The sequence below is a fragment of the Chenopodium album genome, chromosome 15 (assembly GCF_948465745.1).
Source record: "Chenopodium album chromosome 15, dcCheAlbu1.1, whole genome shotgun sequence".
Lineage (NCBI taxonomy): Eukaryota > Viridiplantae > Streptophyta > Magnoliopsida > Caryophyllales > Amaranthaceae > Chenopodium > Chenopodium album.
The window spans coordinates 45,046,825-45,067,007 of NC_137848.1; the positions used below are offsets into that span (position 1 = coordinate 45,046,825).

Here is a 20,183-nt window from a genome sequence, read left to right on the forward strand (position 1 = left end):
ATATGACAACGTTTCTTGTACTCTGTCAAGCACTATGCATCAATGAAACTGTATTGCTATCCCTACTGTCGCTGCAGTTCGTTATATCCACTTTGCTTATATTCAAACACTGCAACGGATGAAGCTCAGAGATTATACCAATTTGATTGCCACTCAGATGTCACAGTGGATGAAGTTTGAGGACACCTCAGAGGCTTGCATCTTTTGCCGAGAAGATTTGTTCCTATATTCTTTTGCTGAGAAGATGTATTATTTTTTTTTATATATTTTTTATTTTGTAATTTTCAGGACGACTTTGGTATAGTGTTATAATCCCGTAGTATATTCATTTGCGTTATTTTTGGTGGTATCTCCCAGTTTTATGCTCCGCTATACCTCATCGATATATTATTATAATATATAAACGCCGTTATCCCCCCCAAGTGACCTTGTGTGCCGATAGCAGACAAGGTCTACTTGTTACAAAATACGGGGGAGCAAAAAACTCCGTTTTCCCCCCCAAGTGACCTTGTGTGCTGATAGCAGACAAGGTCTACTTGTTACAAAAACGGGGGAGCGAAAAACTCCGTTTTCCCCCCCAAGTGACCTTGTGTGCCGATAGCAGACAAGGTCTACTTGTTATGTTTTATAGTATGGGAGCGTAACCGTTTTTTTTTTTTTTTTTTTTTTTTTAAAGAGCGGGAAATTTAGTACACGTGTCATAGATCCTACCGCTGCTTTTTGAAATTAATTGTCGACTTAGGGCCGTTGGATCTCTGAACTGCCTTTCACTTCAACTGCCTTTTCAGTTTCTTTTTTAGATCAAAATTCCGCCATTTTATTTTTATTTTACTTCTCAATTTTCCAAAGTTTTCTCTCAGTGCCAATTGTTCCTCAATCAAGGCTTTACTCTTCTTGCTTTTCTCGATCTTGGTCCGCGCTTCTCAGCATATTCGGCGTGCTTTTCTTCTTCGTCACTTCTCGCTTTTTAAGTACACCGTATCAGCGACTTTCGTCGAAGGTATTGTCGTTCCCTAACCGTTGATTTTGCATGTTTATTTTTATTTTCTCATTTTTAAATTAAATGTCTGAAGATAGTGTTGAAGAGAACTTCCCTAACCTTAGTACTACTAGGCGTCGTTTAATTAGGAAATCCCTAGGCAAAGAAACCGGTAGTAATCAGGGTAATTCATCTTCCCTTTCTGATAATATTGATTATCCATTTGAGACGTTATATTCTGAGGAAGAAAAACGCGCTTTTATGCTACATAGGACTATTGCTCACCGCGAATGTGCTTATTATCCCACTAATCCTGATATCCCTACCGATACTGAAATTCTTGACGTTGAGCCTGTTAGTGTTCGTTATCACTTACGCAGCTTTGCTGGGAAACGCTATTTTAATCAATACGGCACTAACGTTGGCAATATAGGTATAAACACCATGCCAAGGGTAAAGAGTACCAGTTATCAGTCTCGAGCTGCTGCCCGTGAGGCTGCTGAGGCCGCCAAGGCAGCCAAGGCAGCTGAGTCCAGCAAAAGACCTGGGCAAGGTCAGGTTGTAAGTTCTTCTGAAGAAGAACAAGAAGCTGGTATCCCTGTAAACCCCCAGGAAGGTCCGTCATCTCCCGTTCATGATTCAGCCGTCAATTCGGTCTTAGGAGATGACGAGACTCAAGAAGGTAGTGTCAACAATGAGGGCAGGGAAGACATTGTTGACATGACGACTGAGGTTATCCAGGAAGAGAACCTGGACGAGGGCTATAACTCTAAAACAGACGAAGCTGAATTCCGACAACCTATTACTCTTGCTAGAGATGGGAAAGTGGCTAAGGCAAAAATAAATGACGATTTTAGGAAAACGGGAATTGAAAAAGATTACTGCCATCGTGCTAAGAAGTTTTTCAACTTACCTGACGGGTATGAGCTGTCAGTTCCCCCTTCTAGAGCCTCAGTATTAGATTGTCCGGCAGGTTCCGTGGCCGTTTATATGAAGCATTTAGACTTCGGCCTCCGCTTTCCTTTACATCCCTTTGTTGCAAAAATCCTGAAGGCCTGGAACGTCTGTTTAGTTTAGGTGACTCCTCCCACCATTCGGGTCGTTATTGCCACCATCTGGGTTATGCTGTATCGAAACTATCCCCTAACCCTTAACGTTTTTAGACGACTGATTACTCTGAAGAGAGATGGTCAATCAGATGGGTGGTGGTCTTTGTACACCCAACCCCACAAATATACCGTCCACCCTAAGCTGACAAGCTTTAAGGGTTGGCAAGTTAGGTTCTTCTTCATGTCGGTTCCTGAGGACTTTCCTTTGAGAAGAACCTTTTTCCAGCCTCATCCTCGTTTTGACTCAATTCCCGAGAGAGATCTCGGTAAACATGAAGAGAGAGCCGTTACTCATTTTGACATCTTAGAATTTGACGAGGGTGACCGCAAGGTCCGCATAGTTCCTAAGGTGTGGGTGCCGAATGTTAGTTACATTCTGGGCAACGCGCCGTTATCTCGTGTTGGTCTCTGTTGGACTGATAATTATGGTACTGTTTATTTTATCGACCTTCTTTTTTTTTTTTCTTTTATAAAATTACTTACCCTTGGCTGATTGAACTTCTTTATTCTTTGCTATCAGGTACTGATAAGTTGGACAACAGGCAACTCGACTTATCTTCTGACGGGAAAAGAGTTCTCAGACATTGCCCTAAAGCTTCAAGCCCCTACGATACTCTTGCTACCGTTTGCGGCCGCGCTCCAGCTATTAGTGCCAAAAGAAGAGCTGAGATCATGGCCGATGACAATGCAAAAAAGAGAAAGACGACATCTCTGGCCAATCGGCGAGGTGGAATTGTGATCTCCAGCCCCAGACAATCTGAAGGGCGTGGTGGGAAGAAGAAGGACCAGTCGGAGTCCGAGAAGACTCCGCCCATCACCAAAACTAAGAGCCCTGAGGCCATTGTGAAGAAGGTTATTCAGGGGATTGAGATCGAAGATCTCACTTCTGCCGAGTCCCCTCGTCAGCTTCAGCCAACCGTCACAGTGGCCCCTACTACAATTGGCTCTGATTCAAGCATTCCGGCCCTGACTTATCGGTCCAATCAATGGATTGAACGAGTCTCTAGAAGGTTTCCAGACGAAGTTCTGAAGGGTTTCGCCGTCCCTGCTGGTCATTCCGGAGACCGTTGGCAACCCAATATGGATGTCGGCCGGAATGAATCTATGATTACCGATGACCTAATGCAAGGTGGGAATCTCGGTTATCGGCTTTTGAGCAATCTTACTCTGCCGATGGACAGGCCTGCTGGTCCAATCGGCCCCCTTGGTGCTACTCACATGCATAACATGATGAAGGTACTCTAACCCTTCCTTTGCATATTTTTATGTTTGTGTATACAGCATTACTACAGACTTATATATATATATATATATATATATATATATATATATATATATATATATATATATATATATATATATATATATATATATATATATATATATATTTTTAGGCCGTCATGTCTGGTACAGAGCTTGTTGAGATGTACCGTTATTATCAGGAGAAGAATCATCAAGCCTCCTCCAGCCAAAGTGCCATGCAGGAAATCATCAATAACGTTGAAAGAGCCTTAGATGATTTGAAGAAAATAAAAGAGAGAGATGATAAGGAGATGTCGGAACTGAAGGTTAAGGCTGAAAAGGTTGTTGGTCTGGAATCGGAAGTGCAGAGTCTGAAGACTCGAATTGCTGAAAAAAGATAAGGCCATTGAGCGCCTTCCTTATGTTGAAAAGGATCTCGGCAACGCCAGAGCTAAAATAAAAAACCTTGAGGAGAAGGTTAAACAAATGAAAGCTGATAAGCCTGGTATTCGTCAGAGAGCCGTGGGCCGTTATTTAGCTTCGAACGAGTTCTGCTCCAAGCTCCAAGATCGTTTCGATGGAGGTTGGACTGCTGCTCAGAGATGTGTTGCCCATGCTGCCGGCTGGAAGAAGGAAGATTGGGCCAAAGTTGAAAAAGCTTTCAATGAGGAAGCTTACAAGATCCCTTCCGGCTTCGAGACACAGCAATTCTTTGAAGAGGACTTGTACAATTTGGTGCCCAGTGCTGATGACGGCCCTAAAGATCCCAGCATTTTAAACTCTCCAGCGTCTGAGAACGCACAAGCTTGAAGGGGCGGGCAGTCATCACCGACATCTTCTTGTGGGTCTTGTATTATTGGGCCTTATCAGCTGTAACTCTCTTTTTATTGCCTTTTGTATGTCTTAACATTTATTTTGACAATGCTGTTTTATCGGCATATACCCCTTTTTTGTGGTGATGCCTGTCGATTGTCAACTTTTCTGTCGTGTAAACTTACATTTTTATTTTCGTTGTTTATACTCCGTCTGATGATTTATCTGATATTTGACATCTTTCAACAATTATCAAATTATGAAGATATCATATCATAACAACCTGTCATTTAAAAACTATCAATGTACGATACTTATCTCATTCCCTACTCCCCCCAGTGTACATAGTTCGTGTTGGATCTATGTATACTTGGCAGTTATTATTTGGTCACCTACTGCTTTGTTGTTTTAGCCAGTTAGGTACCCTCTCGGCGATCACTTTCTGAGCTACGCCTCATATCGGCGTATACTCGAATTGATTTGGCCGGTATTATATTTTGAACCAGCAACCTCGTGAGTCAACGTATACAACTGATCAGGTTGTATACCTATTAACTTCACGGAAGCAGTTTTGAGCTGTCCGTCCCATTTAACGGTGTTCTGTTAAATGGAGGATGCCTATTCCAACACACGTTGTGTGAATACTTCTTCATTCATCACTGATACCCTTTTTGATATCAGCTTCACATGAAAATTGTACATTACAAATAGTATTTCTTCAACACAGCCGAGTTCCATACATTCTTTAGGGGTGCCCCATCCAAAGTTTCCAGATAAAACGATCCTTGGATGATGACATCTCTAATCCGATAAGGTCCTTCCCAACTTGCAGTCAGCTTTCCATCTTCATTTCCCTTACCGGTTGCCGCTGTTCTTCGCAGTACTAGATCTCCCACACTTAACGGCCGATGAGATACTCTTCTGTTGTAGGCCCTTGACATTCTTTCCTTAAATGCAGCTGACTTAACTGCTGCTTTTTCTCTGAGCTCTGGCAAAAAGTCTAACTGTTGTCGTAGGAGTAAATCATTTTGGTCTTCACAGTAATGCTGAATCTTAAATGTCGGCAACCCAACTTCTGCTGGTATGACTGCTTCTGTTACAAAAACTAAAGTATAAGGTGATTCACCTGTGGCCTCTCTAATTGTTGTCCTGTTTGCCAACAATATCTCTGGTATCAAATCTGCCCACAAACCCTTTGCATCTTCGATCTTCTTTTTAACTGCCGTTATTATTTGCTTATTTGCTGCTTCTGCCTGGTCGTTAGACTGTGGATGGCATACTGCTGCATAAGCAAATTTCACCTTGTACATCGTTAAGAGATCTTTGACTGGCTTACAATCAAATTGGGTTCCGTGATAAAAAAACCATCGCCATCGGCAACCCAAATCTTGTGAAGATACTTTTCCATATAAACTTCTTCACTTCTGATGCCGTTATCTTCACTCCGGTTCTGCCTCAATCCACTTTGTGAAATAGTCTATCCCCACTATCAGAAATTTCCTTCCACCCGTGGCCGATGGGAACGGGCCAACTATGTCCATTCCCCACTGGGCAAAAAGGATTGGATTTAATATCAGATTCAGGTCATTAGGAGGCAAGTTGATAACTAGGGCAAACTTTTGACACTTCTCGCATCTTTTAACATAAGCTATTGCATCTGCATTCATCGTCGGCCAGTAGTATCCCCTTCTCATTGCTTCTCTGGACAAGGCTCTTGCTCCGAGATGGTTACCACAGCTTCCTTCATGCAATTCTTCTAACAACCTTGCTGACTCAAAATCCGTTATACACCTTTGCAATGGCAGTGAAAACCCCCTTTTGTATAACTGACCTTGGTACATGACAAACCACACGCTATCTTTCCTTAATCTTTTCAACTCCTCCTTATCCGTCAGCCTCGCACCATAGATGAGGTATGCCAATATTTTATCATACCATTGGTCCCCAACATCAACACACAAAATTTCTGCCGACATCTCATCTATGCTTCTCTGCTTTAAAACCTCCACCATGACCGTCCTTTCCAAGTCGTTAAAACTTGAACTTGCCAACCTTGCTAGCGCATCTGCTTGAGCATTTTTCAATCTCGGAACCAGTTTTATCTCAAAGTACTGCAACTGCGCTGCTAACTGTTTCATCTTCTCCAAATACTTCACCATTGCCGGCTCTCGAGTTTCATATTCTCCACTAAATTGACTTGATACCAGCTGAGAGTCAGTTGTTAAAACCAGCCGTTTTGCCTCTGCCGCTATTGACAACTGCATTCCAGCCACTGCAGCTTCATACTCAGCTTCGTTATTTGTTGCCTTGAACTTAAACTTCATGGCATATTCAAACATTTTCCCGTCTGGAGCCGTTATCACAATTCCAGCCCTAGACCCCGTGGCAGTAGCTGATCCATCAACTGATACCTGCCATGTTCCCAGTTCTTCCTCTTCATCGGTGTATGTGGTTTCAACAATGAAATCCGACAATGCTTGAGCCTTAATGGATGTTCTAGGCTTATAGCTTATTTCATACTCCGACAACTCAACTGCCCATGCCAGTAACCTACCAGACGTATCCATTTTATGCAATGATTTCTCTAAAGGGTGATTGGTTAACACCTCTATTGGATGTGCATCAAAGTAAGGCCTCAACTTCCTAGCTGCCACTACTACTGCTAACGCCATCTTCTCTATCACTGGATATATGCGTTCTGCCGCATTCAATACATGACTGACAAAGTATATCGGCTGCTGCTGCTTCTTTCTTTCTACTAACAGAACGGCTGCTACCGTTTTTGGCGATGCTGAAATATATAGCTGCAACACTTCTCCCTTCTCGGGCCTGGCAATTGTGGGAAGAGATCTAAGATGATTCCTTACTACTTCCAGGGCATCACTTTGTTCCTTTCCCCACTCGAATGCTTTAGTCTTTCTTAATACCATGAAAAACGGAAGCGCCTTGTCGGCTGACTTGCTGATAAATCTGGTCAGTCCTGCCATCCTTCCAGTCAATCTCTGTATATCACGAATGGTTTTTGGTTGTTTCATTTGGAGTACCGCATTCACCTTATCTGGGTTTGCATCTATCCCCCGTTCACTGACCATAAAACCCAAAAATTTCCCTGATCTGACCCCAAATACGCACTTCTCCGGATTCAACTTCATCTGATATCTCCTTAACGTCTCAAATGTTTCCCTCAGATCCGCTATATGGTCCTCTTTTTCTTTACTCTTCACTATTGTATCATCTACATACACCTCAACATTCCGGCCTTTCTGCTTCTCAAATATCTTGTCCACCAACTTCTGATAGGTTGCCCCTGCATTTTTCAACCCAAACGGCATTGCTTTATAGCAGTACACACCGACATCTGTTATAAAAGCCGTTTTATTCATGTCAGCCTTATGCATGCTAACCTGATGATATCCCGAAAACGCATCCAAAAAACTGAGCATAGCATGACCAGAGGTTGAGTCTACCAGCCTATCTATTCGAGGTAATGGGTAGCAATCCTTAGGGCAAGCCTTATTTAGATCTGTAAAATCCACACACATTCTCCACTTCCCTGTCGGCTTTCTCACCATTACTACATTTGCCAACCATTCCGGATACGTGCAAGGCTCAATGAACCCTGCCGCTAAGAGCTTATTTACCTCAGCCTGGATTGCTTCTATTTTTTCAGTTGAGAAATTGCGTTTCTTTTTCCATATCGGTCTGAATTTTCTATCAACATTCAACTTATGTTCCATCACGTCTGGATGTATTCCTGGCATCTCACTTGCCGAAAACGCAAAGACATCTGCATTTTCTCGCAGCAGGCTTATCAAATTGCATCTTGTATCCACATCCATATCAGCCCCAACCTTCACCGTTCCACTCGGATTGCCCGGTTGAAACTCAACCTGGACAGTTTCTCCCCCTGGTAACGGCCTTGGTGTTTCCTCAGGCCTTGCATCAAAGTTTTTCATAGTTAAATCTTGAACTGTTGGCTCGCCTTCCCTTATCGGATTACACGGTGTCGGAGCACTGCCAACCGGATTCTTCAAAGCTGTCACATAGCAGGCCTTTGACATCACCTGACCTCCATATACCTTCTCCACAGCTCCTAAATTCGACACATAAGCTATTGCTAGATGATAAGTTGACACAACGGCCTGCATATCATGTATTATCGGTCTGCCGATAATTGCGTTGTAGGCTGACTTAACATCTACCACCAGGAACTCTGCCATCACATCTCTTACTTGCGGCCCATCACCCAGCTTAACCGGTAACACAATGCTCCCTTCTGGCCTTACAGTTGACCCATTGAAGCCAATCACGGGATATGATACCGGTTTCAGGTACTGCCTTCCTATATTCATCTCTTTAAAAGCTTGCATGAACAACACATTTGCTGAACTACCTCCATCCACCAGCACTCTCTTGATGTCAGCCCCATTTATCTTAATTATTAGGACTAATGGGTCATCATGTGGGAACACTATACCCCCTTGCATCTTCTTCTGTGAACACCACTTGAGGTATCGATGCTGGCCGAGGATGATTGTCCACATCCAAAGCACAAACTAGATGACGGTGCTCAGCCAAATGCTTCTCTGCTCCACTAATTGTCCCTCCATGAATCGGTCCTCCCGTTATCACATCTACCCTTCCAGTAGATAACGGTGGTATTCCTGCATCCCCTTGTCGGACTATTCCTCCTTGCGCCCTTTCAAGCCTTGCCTCTATCCGTTGCCTCTCAACTGTTTGTGCCGGTTGTTGATTCCTGCCTGCGTTCAACCGGTATTGTGCCAAATGCCCTTTTCTGATCAACTCCTCAATGTTGTCCTTCAACTGTGTACACTCCTCTGTATAATTCCCCAAATCCCTATGGAACATACAATATTTCTTCACATCCCTTGGCCTTGCCTTCATGGGAATCGGCCTTGACCAATCCTCTCTATTCTGATTTACTGAGTAGATTGCTGCCCTTGGTGTGTTCAGGGGAGTATAAGTGTTATATCTCATTGGCAGCCTTGTTGGTCTGGAATCTTGCCAGCTTCCTCCTCCCCTTCCTGGGACAAGAGCTCTCGGCCTACTTCCTCCAGACGATGTCCCTTCATACTGACTTTGCCCCTTTCCGGCAACGACATGTCTGCTACTTGTCTTCATCAATTCTTCGCTCTTGATGTAATCATGAGCTTTGCTAAACGCCGCTGCTAATGTCGGCAGGTTTTTCCTTGTAAGGTACCGTTTGAAATCAGAATCAGCCAAGCCATTCATTAAAGCCATCACAGCTATTTCTTGTTGCAGTTTTGGGATTGTATTTGCCTCATTGTTAAATCGCCTAATGTAATCCCTCAAGGATTCATCCGATTTCTGCTCCACGGCCATCAATTCTCCAGAGGTTCTCTGCCTCACACTGTTGCTGACATACTGGCCCACAAACATCTCGGTCAATCTTTCAAAACTATCTATTGACCCAACTTCAAGGTTGTTAAACCAATCGGCTGCAGCCCCAATCAAAGTAGTCGGAAAGACCTTACACCAGACTGCATCCGAGTTGGTATACAGCATCATGTGCCCCTCATAGGACGTTATGAATCTTGTCGGATCCCCTCTCCCATCATACCTACAAGTCGGCATTTTCACCTTTTCCATTGGCTGGTTCAAAATATGCTGGGCAAATGGGGACGCCCTTAACTGCACCACTGTTCGCACTGCCTGCCCATCTACTTGCGAACTTCTCTGCTGCTGGGTTCTGGTACTCACGGTGTGACTTGAGGATTTTTCAACCCGCCGTGACATTGTGTGCGACCTTATCGGCGATCCATGTCGGGATCTCCTCGGCAAGTTCATCAACTGATTGTGTTGCTCTTCCTGGTTACGGTGCGGTGATCCTCTATCGGCCTGAGCGACCCCCCTTTCAGCCTGTGCCGCCTCAGCCTCGTTTCTCTTCCTACTCATTGCACTCATCACTCTTGCTGCCGTCTCCAATTCATCTGGCGTGAATGCCGCCATAGGATCCTCCGCCTCCCCTCCACCTGCGGGGGAGGTTATCGGCATGTGAAACTGGTTACCCTCTAAGGTATGGGTTTCATCCACTATTTCCACTTGAGATTGTTCTACTGGTATTTCATTGTTTCCGGCCATGATTATCGTTGTTATATGTACGTTTTGTGTGAGGTTCTTAGGCGATAGAAGTGATCAATGTGCCCCTCCTTCTAGCGCCAAATTGTTTCTGTCTAGATCTGATTTCCCCGAGAACTCGGACCTGAGGTCCTAATACTCCTATCGGCAAGCTGAGAACCTACACAATGAGAAGAAGTTAGCTAACCCCGGGGTGGTCCGGGGATAACCACTCCGATGACAAAGTCAGAAAGTGTTTAAGTGAGAAGAAGATAAGTATGAGAGAGAAAGTAGAGAGAGAGAGATTCATGCCCCCATAAATGAGGTCTTACCTACTATTTATAATGATCCACCTTGACAGGTGGCTCTCATGCATGCAAAGCCTCCTGCGCCAAGTGTCAAGCTTCTGTTGCCACGTGCCGAATTCCGACAAGCCGATATGTCTGCTTCCTGGTGCATGTCGGCGCCTTTTCGCAATTACTCAGAGTTTGGTCACGTGCTTTTACAAGATATCGGTCCTACCTAGATATCATCCCACACAAAACCTCTCACTTCCGCTACTAGTTATTGTTTCTCTAAATTCAGGTAAATTATGTAGTTACCATGTAAATGCAAATGGAATTTCAACATTCTTTTAATTTTGGTTATGTTGATAAGCTCTGATCTTAATCGTCAATTGCTTATGTTAGAACTGAAGAGCTTTGCATCGTTTTAGTGGTTATCATTCTTTTCATCTTTAATTTGCTACTTCTCTATAATCTAATATATGTTGGTACAATTTTTTTTTTCTAATAGGCGGATTTGTGTCCAAGTGAAGGTTGTCCCATCCAAATCCATAAGTACTGCCTCCTTAAGAAGTTTTCTCAAAGAATAGTAACACATCAGTTTTCAAGATGTGATCCAACACCAAGTCCGATTTTACCATCTACATTGGAGAGTATTTCTTTTTTAGTTTGGGATTTGTATAAATTGCTTGCAAGTATATACTAGTAGTATTTGTTGTAAATGTTACAAGTAGAGGAATTGTATTTGTAATTATTTTGTTTAATGAAATTGTATTTTTGTTAAATGAAATTATAATATATTGAAATACAAATCAATTATTTATTTTTTTTTAAAAAAAAAAAAGAAGAAAGAGACCACCTATTTGAAATAGGTGTTCTTAGTTTTTCAAAAACAGAAACTATCTATTTTAAATAAGTGGTCTTAGTTTTTGAAAAACTGAGACCACTTATTTGAAATAGGTGGTCTCAAATTTTTCATAACCTGAAACTATCTATTCTAAATAAGTGGTCTCTCTTTCTAAAACAAGAGACCACTTTTGATGAAGTAGTCTCTTAAGCTAAAGAGACCTATGAGCTAGAGACCACCCTTAAAGTAGTCTCTTTGGCCATTTTGATATGGTTTCTTTGGCCAATTTTGTAGTGGTGAAGGATTGTTCTTAAACACAAAATACATATCACAAACAAATAACCTAGGGCTTCCACACATGGTGATTCTTCATTATTGACTTGATTGATAGCTTAGCTTTTGAAAGTGTTGTCTTGGACTTCAGGTTGTCACCTGTTTGAGGGTGGGGCTGGGTAGGCTGGGTTGATTGACTTGGTTGTGGTGGACCTAGAGGCTTTGAGCTTGCCTGAGAAGGACCAGATTGGGATATGGATGTCCCTGTTGTAGGGTCAATCTTCCCCTAAAAGACAAAAACAACACATAAAGTTTTAAAACTTGGTACAAAAATTAACCTGAAAATAGAGAAGGCAAATCCAATGTCCACATACCTTCTTTACAGCTCTATCCCAATTAATTTGCCTTGGAAGAACATTCCAAGTGTTCATTGATGGAGGTCTTCCACCTTTATCAACCTTTTTGGGTGGTGATGGGTTCTTGCACTTGTTCGTGTAATGTCCTGCCATTCCACAGTTTGAGCACTTTGGCTTTTTCTTTGCTTCGTTCTACTCCACAGCCTCTTCCCTTTCACCAATTTCTTGATTTCTTTTCTTATGGGATGGTCTGCCAGGCATTTTCCTGATGACAAGTGGTTTTGGCTGCATTATGTCAGGCCTCTTATCCCATTGTTTCATGCCAGGCATAGGGTTGATACTTGGTGTATATGCCTCCAAGTACCTGTCCTTACTGTAGAAGTTATCAACAAAGTCTTCTGGCCTCAGTCTCTTCTTAATGATGCAAGCCCAAGCATGAGCACATGGGATCCCAGTAAGCTCCCATCTAAAGCAGGTACATGTTCTCTCCCCCAAATTGACTATATATCTATCATTGTAGTAGTCCACCTCCCAAATGTCTAGCCTAGAAGGAATCAATTCACAATTACTAGCCAACTGTGAGACAAATTTGAAGACCTTGGCAACATAAGGCATAAATCTGCCTTCAACACTTTACATAGCATCCCATTTCTCAGTGTTTCTCTTCATTACATACCTCCTAATCCATTCAAGGCATGTAATTATTGGCTTGTCTCTTGCATCTCTCAACATAGAATTAAAACTCTCACATATGTTGTTTAACAGCATATCAGACTTGCTATATGTGGAGAAAGCATATTTCACCCAATGATTAGGAGGAATTGAAGCTAAGTAGTTGAATGCTTCTGGAGATAATTCCTTGATCTTTGTCATATTAACCTCAAATCAGCCTAAGAATGAACCCAATAATTTAGATAAGAATGCAAAGGTCAGAAATATTAACATTACTAACAAATTGAAAATGTGACACACATACCCTTGTAGTTGACCTAGCTGACTTCCAAAAATGCTCTTTGAAAGCCTCACCACCAAATTTGAGCTTGAAATTAGCCCAAATGTGCCTAACACAGAACCTAATTTCAGCATTTTGAGTCACAACACCAAAGGCTTCCAACAGTCCCTGCATTAGAAAGAATATAATGGTTAACATGTGATTCTGTTATTACCCAAAACAAGTAAACAACATAATGGATAAGATATCCACCTTTTGTCTGTCTCACATCAAGGTCAGCCCTTTTCCTAGTGGTTTCACAATGTCCTTGATAAGCAGCTGCAAAAACCAAATCCATGTATCTTTGTTCTCTACCTCCACCACTGCCCAAGCTACTGGGTAGATATTGTTGTTTCCATCCTTACTCACAACAACAAGTATCATCCTAGGGAAAGCACCCTTTAAATGACACCCATCTACTCCAATAATAGGCCTTCACCCTCTTTTAAATCCAACTTTACAAGCTTCAAAACAAATATACATCTTCTGAAAAATAGGTGGAGGCCTTTCAATCTCTTCAATTACTACAATTGCTGAAGATCCTAGGTTGCATTTCAGCACAACAAACCCATAATCAAACACTCTTGCATACTCCTTAGCAGAATTTCCATACATAATTAACTTGGCGCTTGCCCTGGCAAACCAAGCCTTATAGTACCCAATATGAACCCCCAAATCCCTGTATACCCTGTCTATGAACACTTTCAGCTTCCAAGTAGGGTCAGATTTCCACACATCTAAATACCTATCTGCTAAATACTCTGATGTGACCTTTGAACTCTCATGGTGAAAGCCACATGTGTGGTTTAAGTTTAAGTTCCTCACCTGCAATGTATCCTCCATTCTTATCTGCCTCAATAGTATTTTGAAGTTACACTTGTTCTCAGACTTGCAAGTGCACACTATCTTCCCATGCTTCTTCTCCCATGGACAATTACACTTGTTCTTACAGTACACACTGACTTTGGACTTCCCATTATGCAAAAAATAATAGTCATAATGGTTTTCAATGCTATGACACCTAATAGCTTTTCTAACTACTTCAACATTTGGGAACTTCAACCCCTTCTCAAAGTTAATGCTTCTTTTGAAATCAATCTCTAGGTTAAAAGAAGGGTTAGGATCTACCTCTTCATCTGACCCTTAAAGACTCCTTAATTCTTCAGAGTCATACTCCACCTCCTCCAAATGACCTTCATTCACAGCTTCCTCCCTTATCTCAGGTTGAGCACTTCTCTGTTCAGCTTCCTCTTCTAACTTATCCTCTCCTCCAACCCCAAAGTCAACTTCAAGATTTGACCACTCAGATTCATCAGACCACTCACCCTCCCCACTCCAATCATCACCATCAACCCTAAGTTCAGTCACTTTCTTTGATTTAGTCTTTCTATCAATCTTACCAGTACCCCCTTTCCTAACCTGCTTTCCCTTTAAAGCTACACTCTTCTTTGACTTTCCCTTATGAGCAATAGTTTTATTTCTTAGGGTAGGTTTTTGCAGGAGGGAAGAGTTGCTAGGGTTCAGAGAAGGTACAAAAGAATAACTTGGGAAAGGGTTTGGTTCTTGGCTTGTTTTTTGTGGACATGGAGGCAAATAAGGGTCTGAGCATTGTGAGGATAAGACTGGGCTTTTTTGTAGCTGGGTAACATGGCTTTCAAACTCAGCTTGGGTAATGACTACAACTGCCCCATCATCATCATCATGTTCATCATCTACTTTGCCTTTATTAGGAGATAACCTCATACTCTATACTAACAAAACCTCTTTTTTAATGGGCTTCAGTTTTGTGCTACTTGAAGCTAAGACTGAAGTAGTAGGAGGTTCTGGTTTGGGTGTGAAAGTAGGTACAAAGCTAATGTTTTTTGTCCTTGGACCTTGGCCCTGATGAATTTGGTGGACTGGGTTTGGTTTCTCAACTAAGGCCCAAATTATAACCCTGTCGTATTTATCCCTACTGTTGACCAAATTGATAGTGTCATCAAATGTCTCCACCTTCCTCCTTCCATTAATCAAGTTTCTGCCATGTAACCTGTACCAAACACTGAAATTCCGGGGTACCCTACTACACACTAAATCATAAGCTTGGATCACCCACTTCCTCAAAGTCCAAACATTAAGTTCCTTCAACCAACAACTCATTCTCATAAACATCCCTCCCCCCATATATTCTGTCTTACCCTTTTTGTACTCAAATTCCGCACCTACCCAGATATTCATATCAATATAAGATGGAAGCTCCCTACAAGATTGATTACAATAAATAATCAATGTGGCTAAATTAAGTCAAACAACATTCAGTCAAACAACATGCAGAGCATATCATAAGCAGGCCAGAAGAACCAAAACAAGTAATGCACAGTTATCTAAGCTCAACAACAAGATCAATTGTTAATTAATAATGTCATAATGCATTGCAATTGTTTAAATTTTCAAGTAAATTTTGTGAATTAAAAAATTAGGGTTTCAATTTTGAGTATTAAAAAAATTAGGGTTTTCACATTTTCTACAATATTTAACTAAAAGGACAGAAATTTATGGTGAAACCACCAATGTACCTTGTTCGTCCTTGATTTGGTGCGGTAATTTCTGTATTTACTTCGCTTTCCCCTTTTTCCATTTCTGTAGTTTTACTTAGTTACTTTGACTTACCCAATAAAGCAACAAGATGAGTTGGAAGAGAGAGAGAAAGCAAAGACAAGGATGGTAGGGCTGCGAATTTCTGGAAAGGGAGTGAAGATGATGGTGAATATTTGCTACTTAGGTCAGAAGGTTGAAGGTGAAATGAAGAGAGTGGAGTGATAATGGAGGGAAATTAAAGAGGAGAGAGAAAAGGTAGTTGGGGGGGAGTAAATTGGGTGGGAAAGGTTAAAAGTGGGCCCCAGTAACGAGTAAATTGGACGGAACACGTTAATGGGTAGTGCTACCCAAACATTTTCCATCTTGCGGGTAGTTGTAAACAAATAAGAAAAATGGGTAGTTCCATCTTGTGTGCTGCTGGCCACACCGTGTGGGCACTTGTAAAATAAAAAAGTAGCCCCTATAATATTGACTAAGTAACCCCAATAATATTGATCGAGTAACCCCTTTAACATTGACCGAGTAACCCCTATAACACTTACCAAGTTACCTCCATAACACTGACGAAGTAACCCCATGGTGGTTGACCACACGGTGTCCAACTACATATAAGAATTTGTGCTTAATAAAAGTGTTTTTTTTTGTCTCCCATATAAAAAAAAAAAAAAAAAAAAAAAAGTGTTTTTGTCAAATAAAATAAAGCATTTTTTTTTTTTTTAATAAAAAGCATATGAATTATTTAAAGTAATTTAGACAATCAAATTAATTTGGAAAAGTGGTTTATGTATTGACATTGTATTAGCTATTATTATTAATTGGTTAATTTGGAATATTCGTATAAAATTTATTAGCTATTTCTATAATGAAATGCATTAAGGGTCTAAACTTATTAGATTAGGGGTCTAACTTTTTTACAAGGGTCTAATTTAAAAGTTAGACCCCATGCATTTGTTATCTTAACTTAAAAGGCTAGGAACAAACTAAAGGTAATAAAGATTCAATTCATGAAGGTTACACCCTGGCCATTTATTATTCATAATTACTAACTCCATAATGGTCCAGAACCACAACTGGATATTTTGGATGAAGATATGAGAAATCGGGTTAAGGTTTATGATGGATTTGGGGCTAGGAAAAGTGTTTAGGTTATTGAAATGGTTGAAATGGCTTAGTAAATGATAGTGGACTAGAGTTAATGGTTTATTCAAGTAAATATTCAACCCATTATTACGCGAGTTAGACCAAATTTGGCAGTGAAGCTTGTTTCATCATCGGGTGTTATTTGGGGAGGTATTTTAGGTCTATTATCTACACCAATAAAAAATGAATTGAAGTAAACAAAAAGAACGTAAATGTGATATATATAATCGATTGTTTGTACACTCAGATGCATCATGTGCACGACACACCTGGATCAAAGCAGAAAGAACATAACTTATAATTCTAAAGGACATACATCACAATTTATAAAAGAACACGACATTAAAATATAAAGAACGCAGTAATTTTAAAAAGCCAAAAGTCTTAGATAATCACTTATTGACATTTACCTTGCATTTTAAAATGTCAAATCATTTATAAATATTCAGTTTTCCAAAATTTCTCCCAAAAGTAATTCAAGTTTTCATTTTTGAATTTTAAAAATTCTAAATTTAAAATTGCAGTTTCTAAAATATGTTATTACACTATTTTTTTTTTTATAAAATTCTATAAAATAATCAATCATATTTTTTCGTCAAATTTATTTATTTTTAATATCTTGCTATGGTATTCATATTAATGATGGTCACGCGTATATATTGAAATATTCTTTGTATGACTGTATGATATATGTTCTTTATCAAAAAAATGATGTACTATATTTTTTTGTAATGTATAATTAATTATTAACAATATGTACCTTTCATATGTTTAGACCATTTTTCATATAATGATATTTATTATATCTTTTAATAAACTATTTTAAACGTTAATGCTCTTTGATTGAAAACATAATGTACCCTTATCATCATATAATTTAATTTTCATTGCTTTTTATGAAATGTTCTTTAAGTTTTGTCTTTGGATCAAGCTAGGTAAATATAAATAATGTTTATTACTACATAAAATCATGTTCTTCATTGATATTACGGATTTTCTTGAGCTTATAAATTAAGGAGTTTTCAAAAGAACATAGTCATCAACCTTCATGATCTTGATACCTGAAAAAAAAATACACAATTAGATAATAATTAATACACAAAAAATATAGAATTAATCAATGATATTCAATTAAAGGTCAAATCCAAAGAACATAAGAGATAAAATAAAAAAAATAAAAATAAAACACATACAAGCTTAATAATAAAAAAGAAAAAACCTTCCAAAATATAAGAGATAATATAAAATAAAACAAAGATAAAACAAATTAATACCCAAAATAACATAAAGGTTGAAACAAACTACGTGAACACGAATATAGAAGAACAAAATTTCAAATATAAAGAGCATATAATTTGTATCATTGAAACCAAAATAATATTTTTAATCTACATACCTTAAATAACATAATTTGTAATGTAACAAAGAGCATATAATTCAGACATAAAGAATATATTGACTAGACTCAAAGAACATATTTCATTCCAAAGAAAATTATGAATATGGATTAAAGAAATGATAAAAGAACATTCATTATACTTTGATGAATATCTTCTTCAACCTCATAAAATAACAGAAAAACAAAAGAAAAAAAAGATATATTTTTTTAAAAAAAAAATACTAAAAAAACACCTTTTCTTTCAACAACTAGTTTGTCAACTACATCTTTATATTATAAGATCCATCAGAACAATAATATGATCCATAATTGCGTGTTGAAACACTTAGAAATTCAAATTTTACCATTGTTTATTTCTCTATATAAAATCAATTTTCCTATATACTAAAAAAAATTAAAATCATGTTCACCAAAAATATTCTATCAATACAGAATGTAAATAATAACTCAATTCATTGAATCAAGATATATAAATAACAAATCAATCCCTTAATTTAAATCAAGGAGAGAATCTGTTTGATATTTTTTTTTGGTTGTATACTTTATTTTTGTATACAATGTTCTTTCCGTGTTTTTTTTAATGAAGTAGTTAAAACCCTTATCTCACAACACAAGGAGTCAAGGAGAACCAATTAAAACATTTTGTCTCACATTACAAGGAGAACCAATATTCTCCATCTCACGACACGAGGAGCACCAAAATATCTAGTCTCACGACCAGCCGAAAAATCTTTTTTTGGTTTGTATGATTCCAGGAGAGTAGACTTGATTGTGATAAGGGAAGTCATTGATAACTCGAGAGAAACCTTAGGTATTATCTAGGGATAACTTTTCCTTGTGAACATATAATTGATTGATTGGAGTAAGTATTTGTCTTATATTGATTTTGCTAGTGGTGATACTTAATTCAAGATCTTTTTATTATTATTTAATTCGTAATTGATATTTCAGTTTTCATAGTTATTAGTCCATCATTCTTCAATTAAAAAAAAAAAAAAAAAATAAAAAAAATCCTTCATTCTATCTCTTATTTAGTTTTGTCATTGGACATTGGTAAAAGTTTACTGTTAAACAACTTTTTCTATGTGGGATCGACCCTAATTCACCCTACCACATAATTAGGAGGATTAGTTAGGTATTATTTTTGTTAGGTGTGCGACTGCCTATCATATTACTTAGAGAATATATCTATAGAATTTATGGTTATGCTAGTATATCTTTTAGGAAAGTTCTTTTCTATCTTATAAGCGTACGTTTTGTATAAATATCTACCTATTGATAAATAATAATCAAGCCATACTATTATCTTTCCCCCAAAATTGTCATCAGTGTATTATATGCATAGTACAACTAGATGTATTATGATGAAATATTCATTGATATGAAGAGTTTGCAATAAATAAATGAAATAAAGTAGATGTGTTGAAAGTCTTATAAAACACACATACAAAATACTCGTATATTAAGAGCATTATGAAATGGGAGTTGTAAATAGTCCAGATTTTATACTTCATTTTACACTATCCCCAAAGTTGGAAGTGACATGTATTATAAATTTCCAAATTAGTAAGTATGCTAATCTAAATTGAAAAAAGCGTAATTTAAGCTGGCTAAACAAACTAATAAGGAGTAAGAAACTAATTAAGGACTGTGTGTTGGGTCTGAAGTAGTGAAAGAAAGATTCAGATTTGGGTATTTTAATTTGTTTTCACGTGATTAATCACATGCTTAAACATAGTTTAATAATTTTGGATTGGAACAAAGTCAGATAACACATTTCATCAATTCAGCATCACATGATTATAACCAATAATTATAAAGATTTCAAAACTTGATTAACAATTAAGCATACTGCATTTTCCTTCTATTCTTCCGATTGATTCTTAACTTTTACTTCATTCATACATCACAGAAAGTACATAGTATACTATAACAATTTTGTAACTAACCTAAAGAAGATGGGGGATGATTCGAATGCCGTTAGATGCTCTTTGTTAAGCCACTACAATCAATTCAATAAGATCGAATAATAAAAGGCTCACTCTCATAATATAAGGCTCCCGCTTATGTAACA

General features: G+C 38.8%; 2 protein-coding genes across 2 annotated transcripts; both read right to left on the reverse strand.

Moving 5' to 3' along the window:
• Positions 1-4,844: 4,844 nt before the first annotated feature.
• Positions 4,845-10,266, reverse strand: LOC145581265 (uncharacterized). The gene is made up of 7 exons (XM_081638299.1): positions 9,170-10,266; positions 8,857-9,001; positions 7,713-8,663; positions 7,233-7,547; positions 6,603-7,145; positions 5,587-6,554; positions 4,845-5,292 (listed from the first exon to the last, which is right to left on the reverse strand). The coding sequence occupies exons 1-7, from the start codon at positions 10,264-10,266 to the stop codon at positions 4,845-4,847; spliced, it is 4,467 nt and encodes a 1,488-aa protein (XP_081494425.1).
• Positions 10,267-12,194: 1,928 nt separating this feature from the next.
• LOC145581266 (uncharacterized) lies at positions 12,195-13,291 on the reverse strand. The gene is made up of 4 exons (XM_081638300.1): positions 13,169-13,291; positions 12,979-13,122; positions 12,679-12,866; positions 12,195-12,546 (listed from the first exon to the last, which is right to left on the reverse strand). Exons 1-4 carry the CDS (start codon positions 13,289-13,291, stop codon positions 12,195-12,197), a joined length of 807 nt encoding a protein of 268 aa, XP_081494426.1.
• Between the last annotated feature and the right edge of the window lie 6,892 nt (positions 13,292-20,183).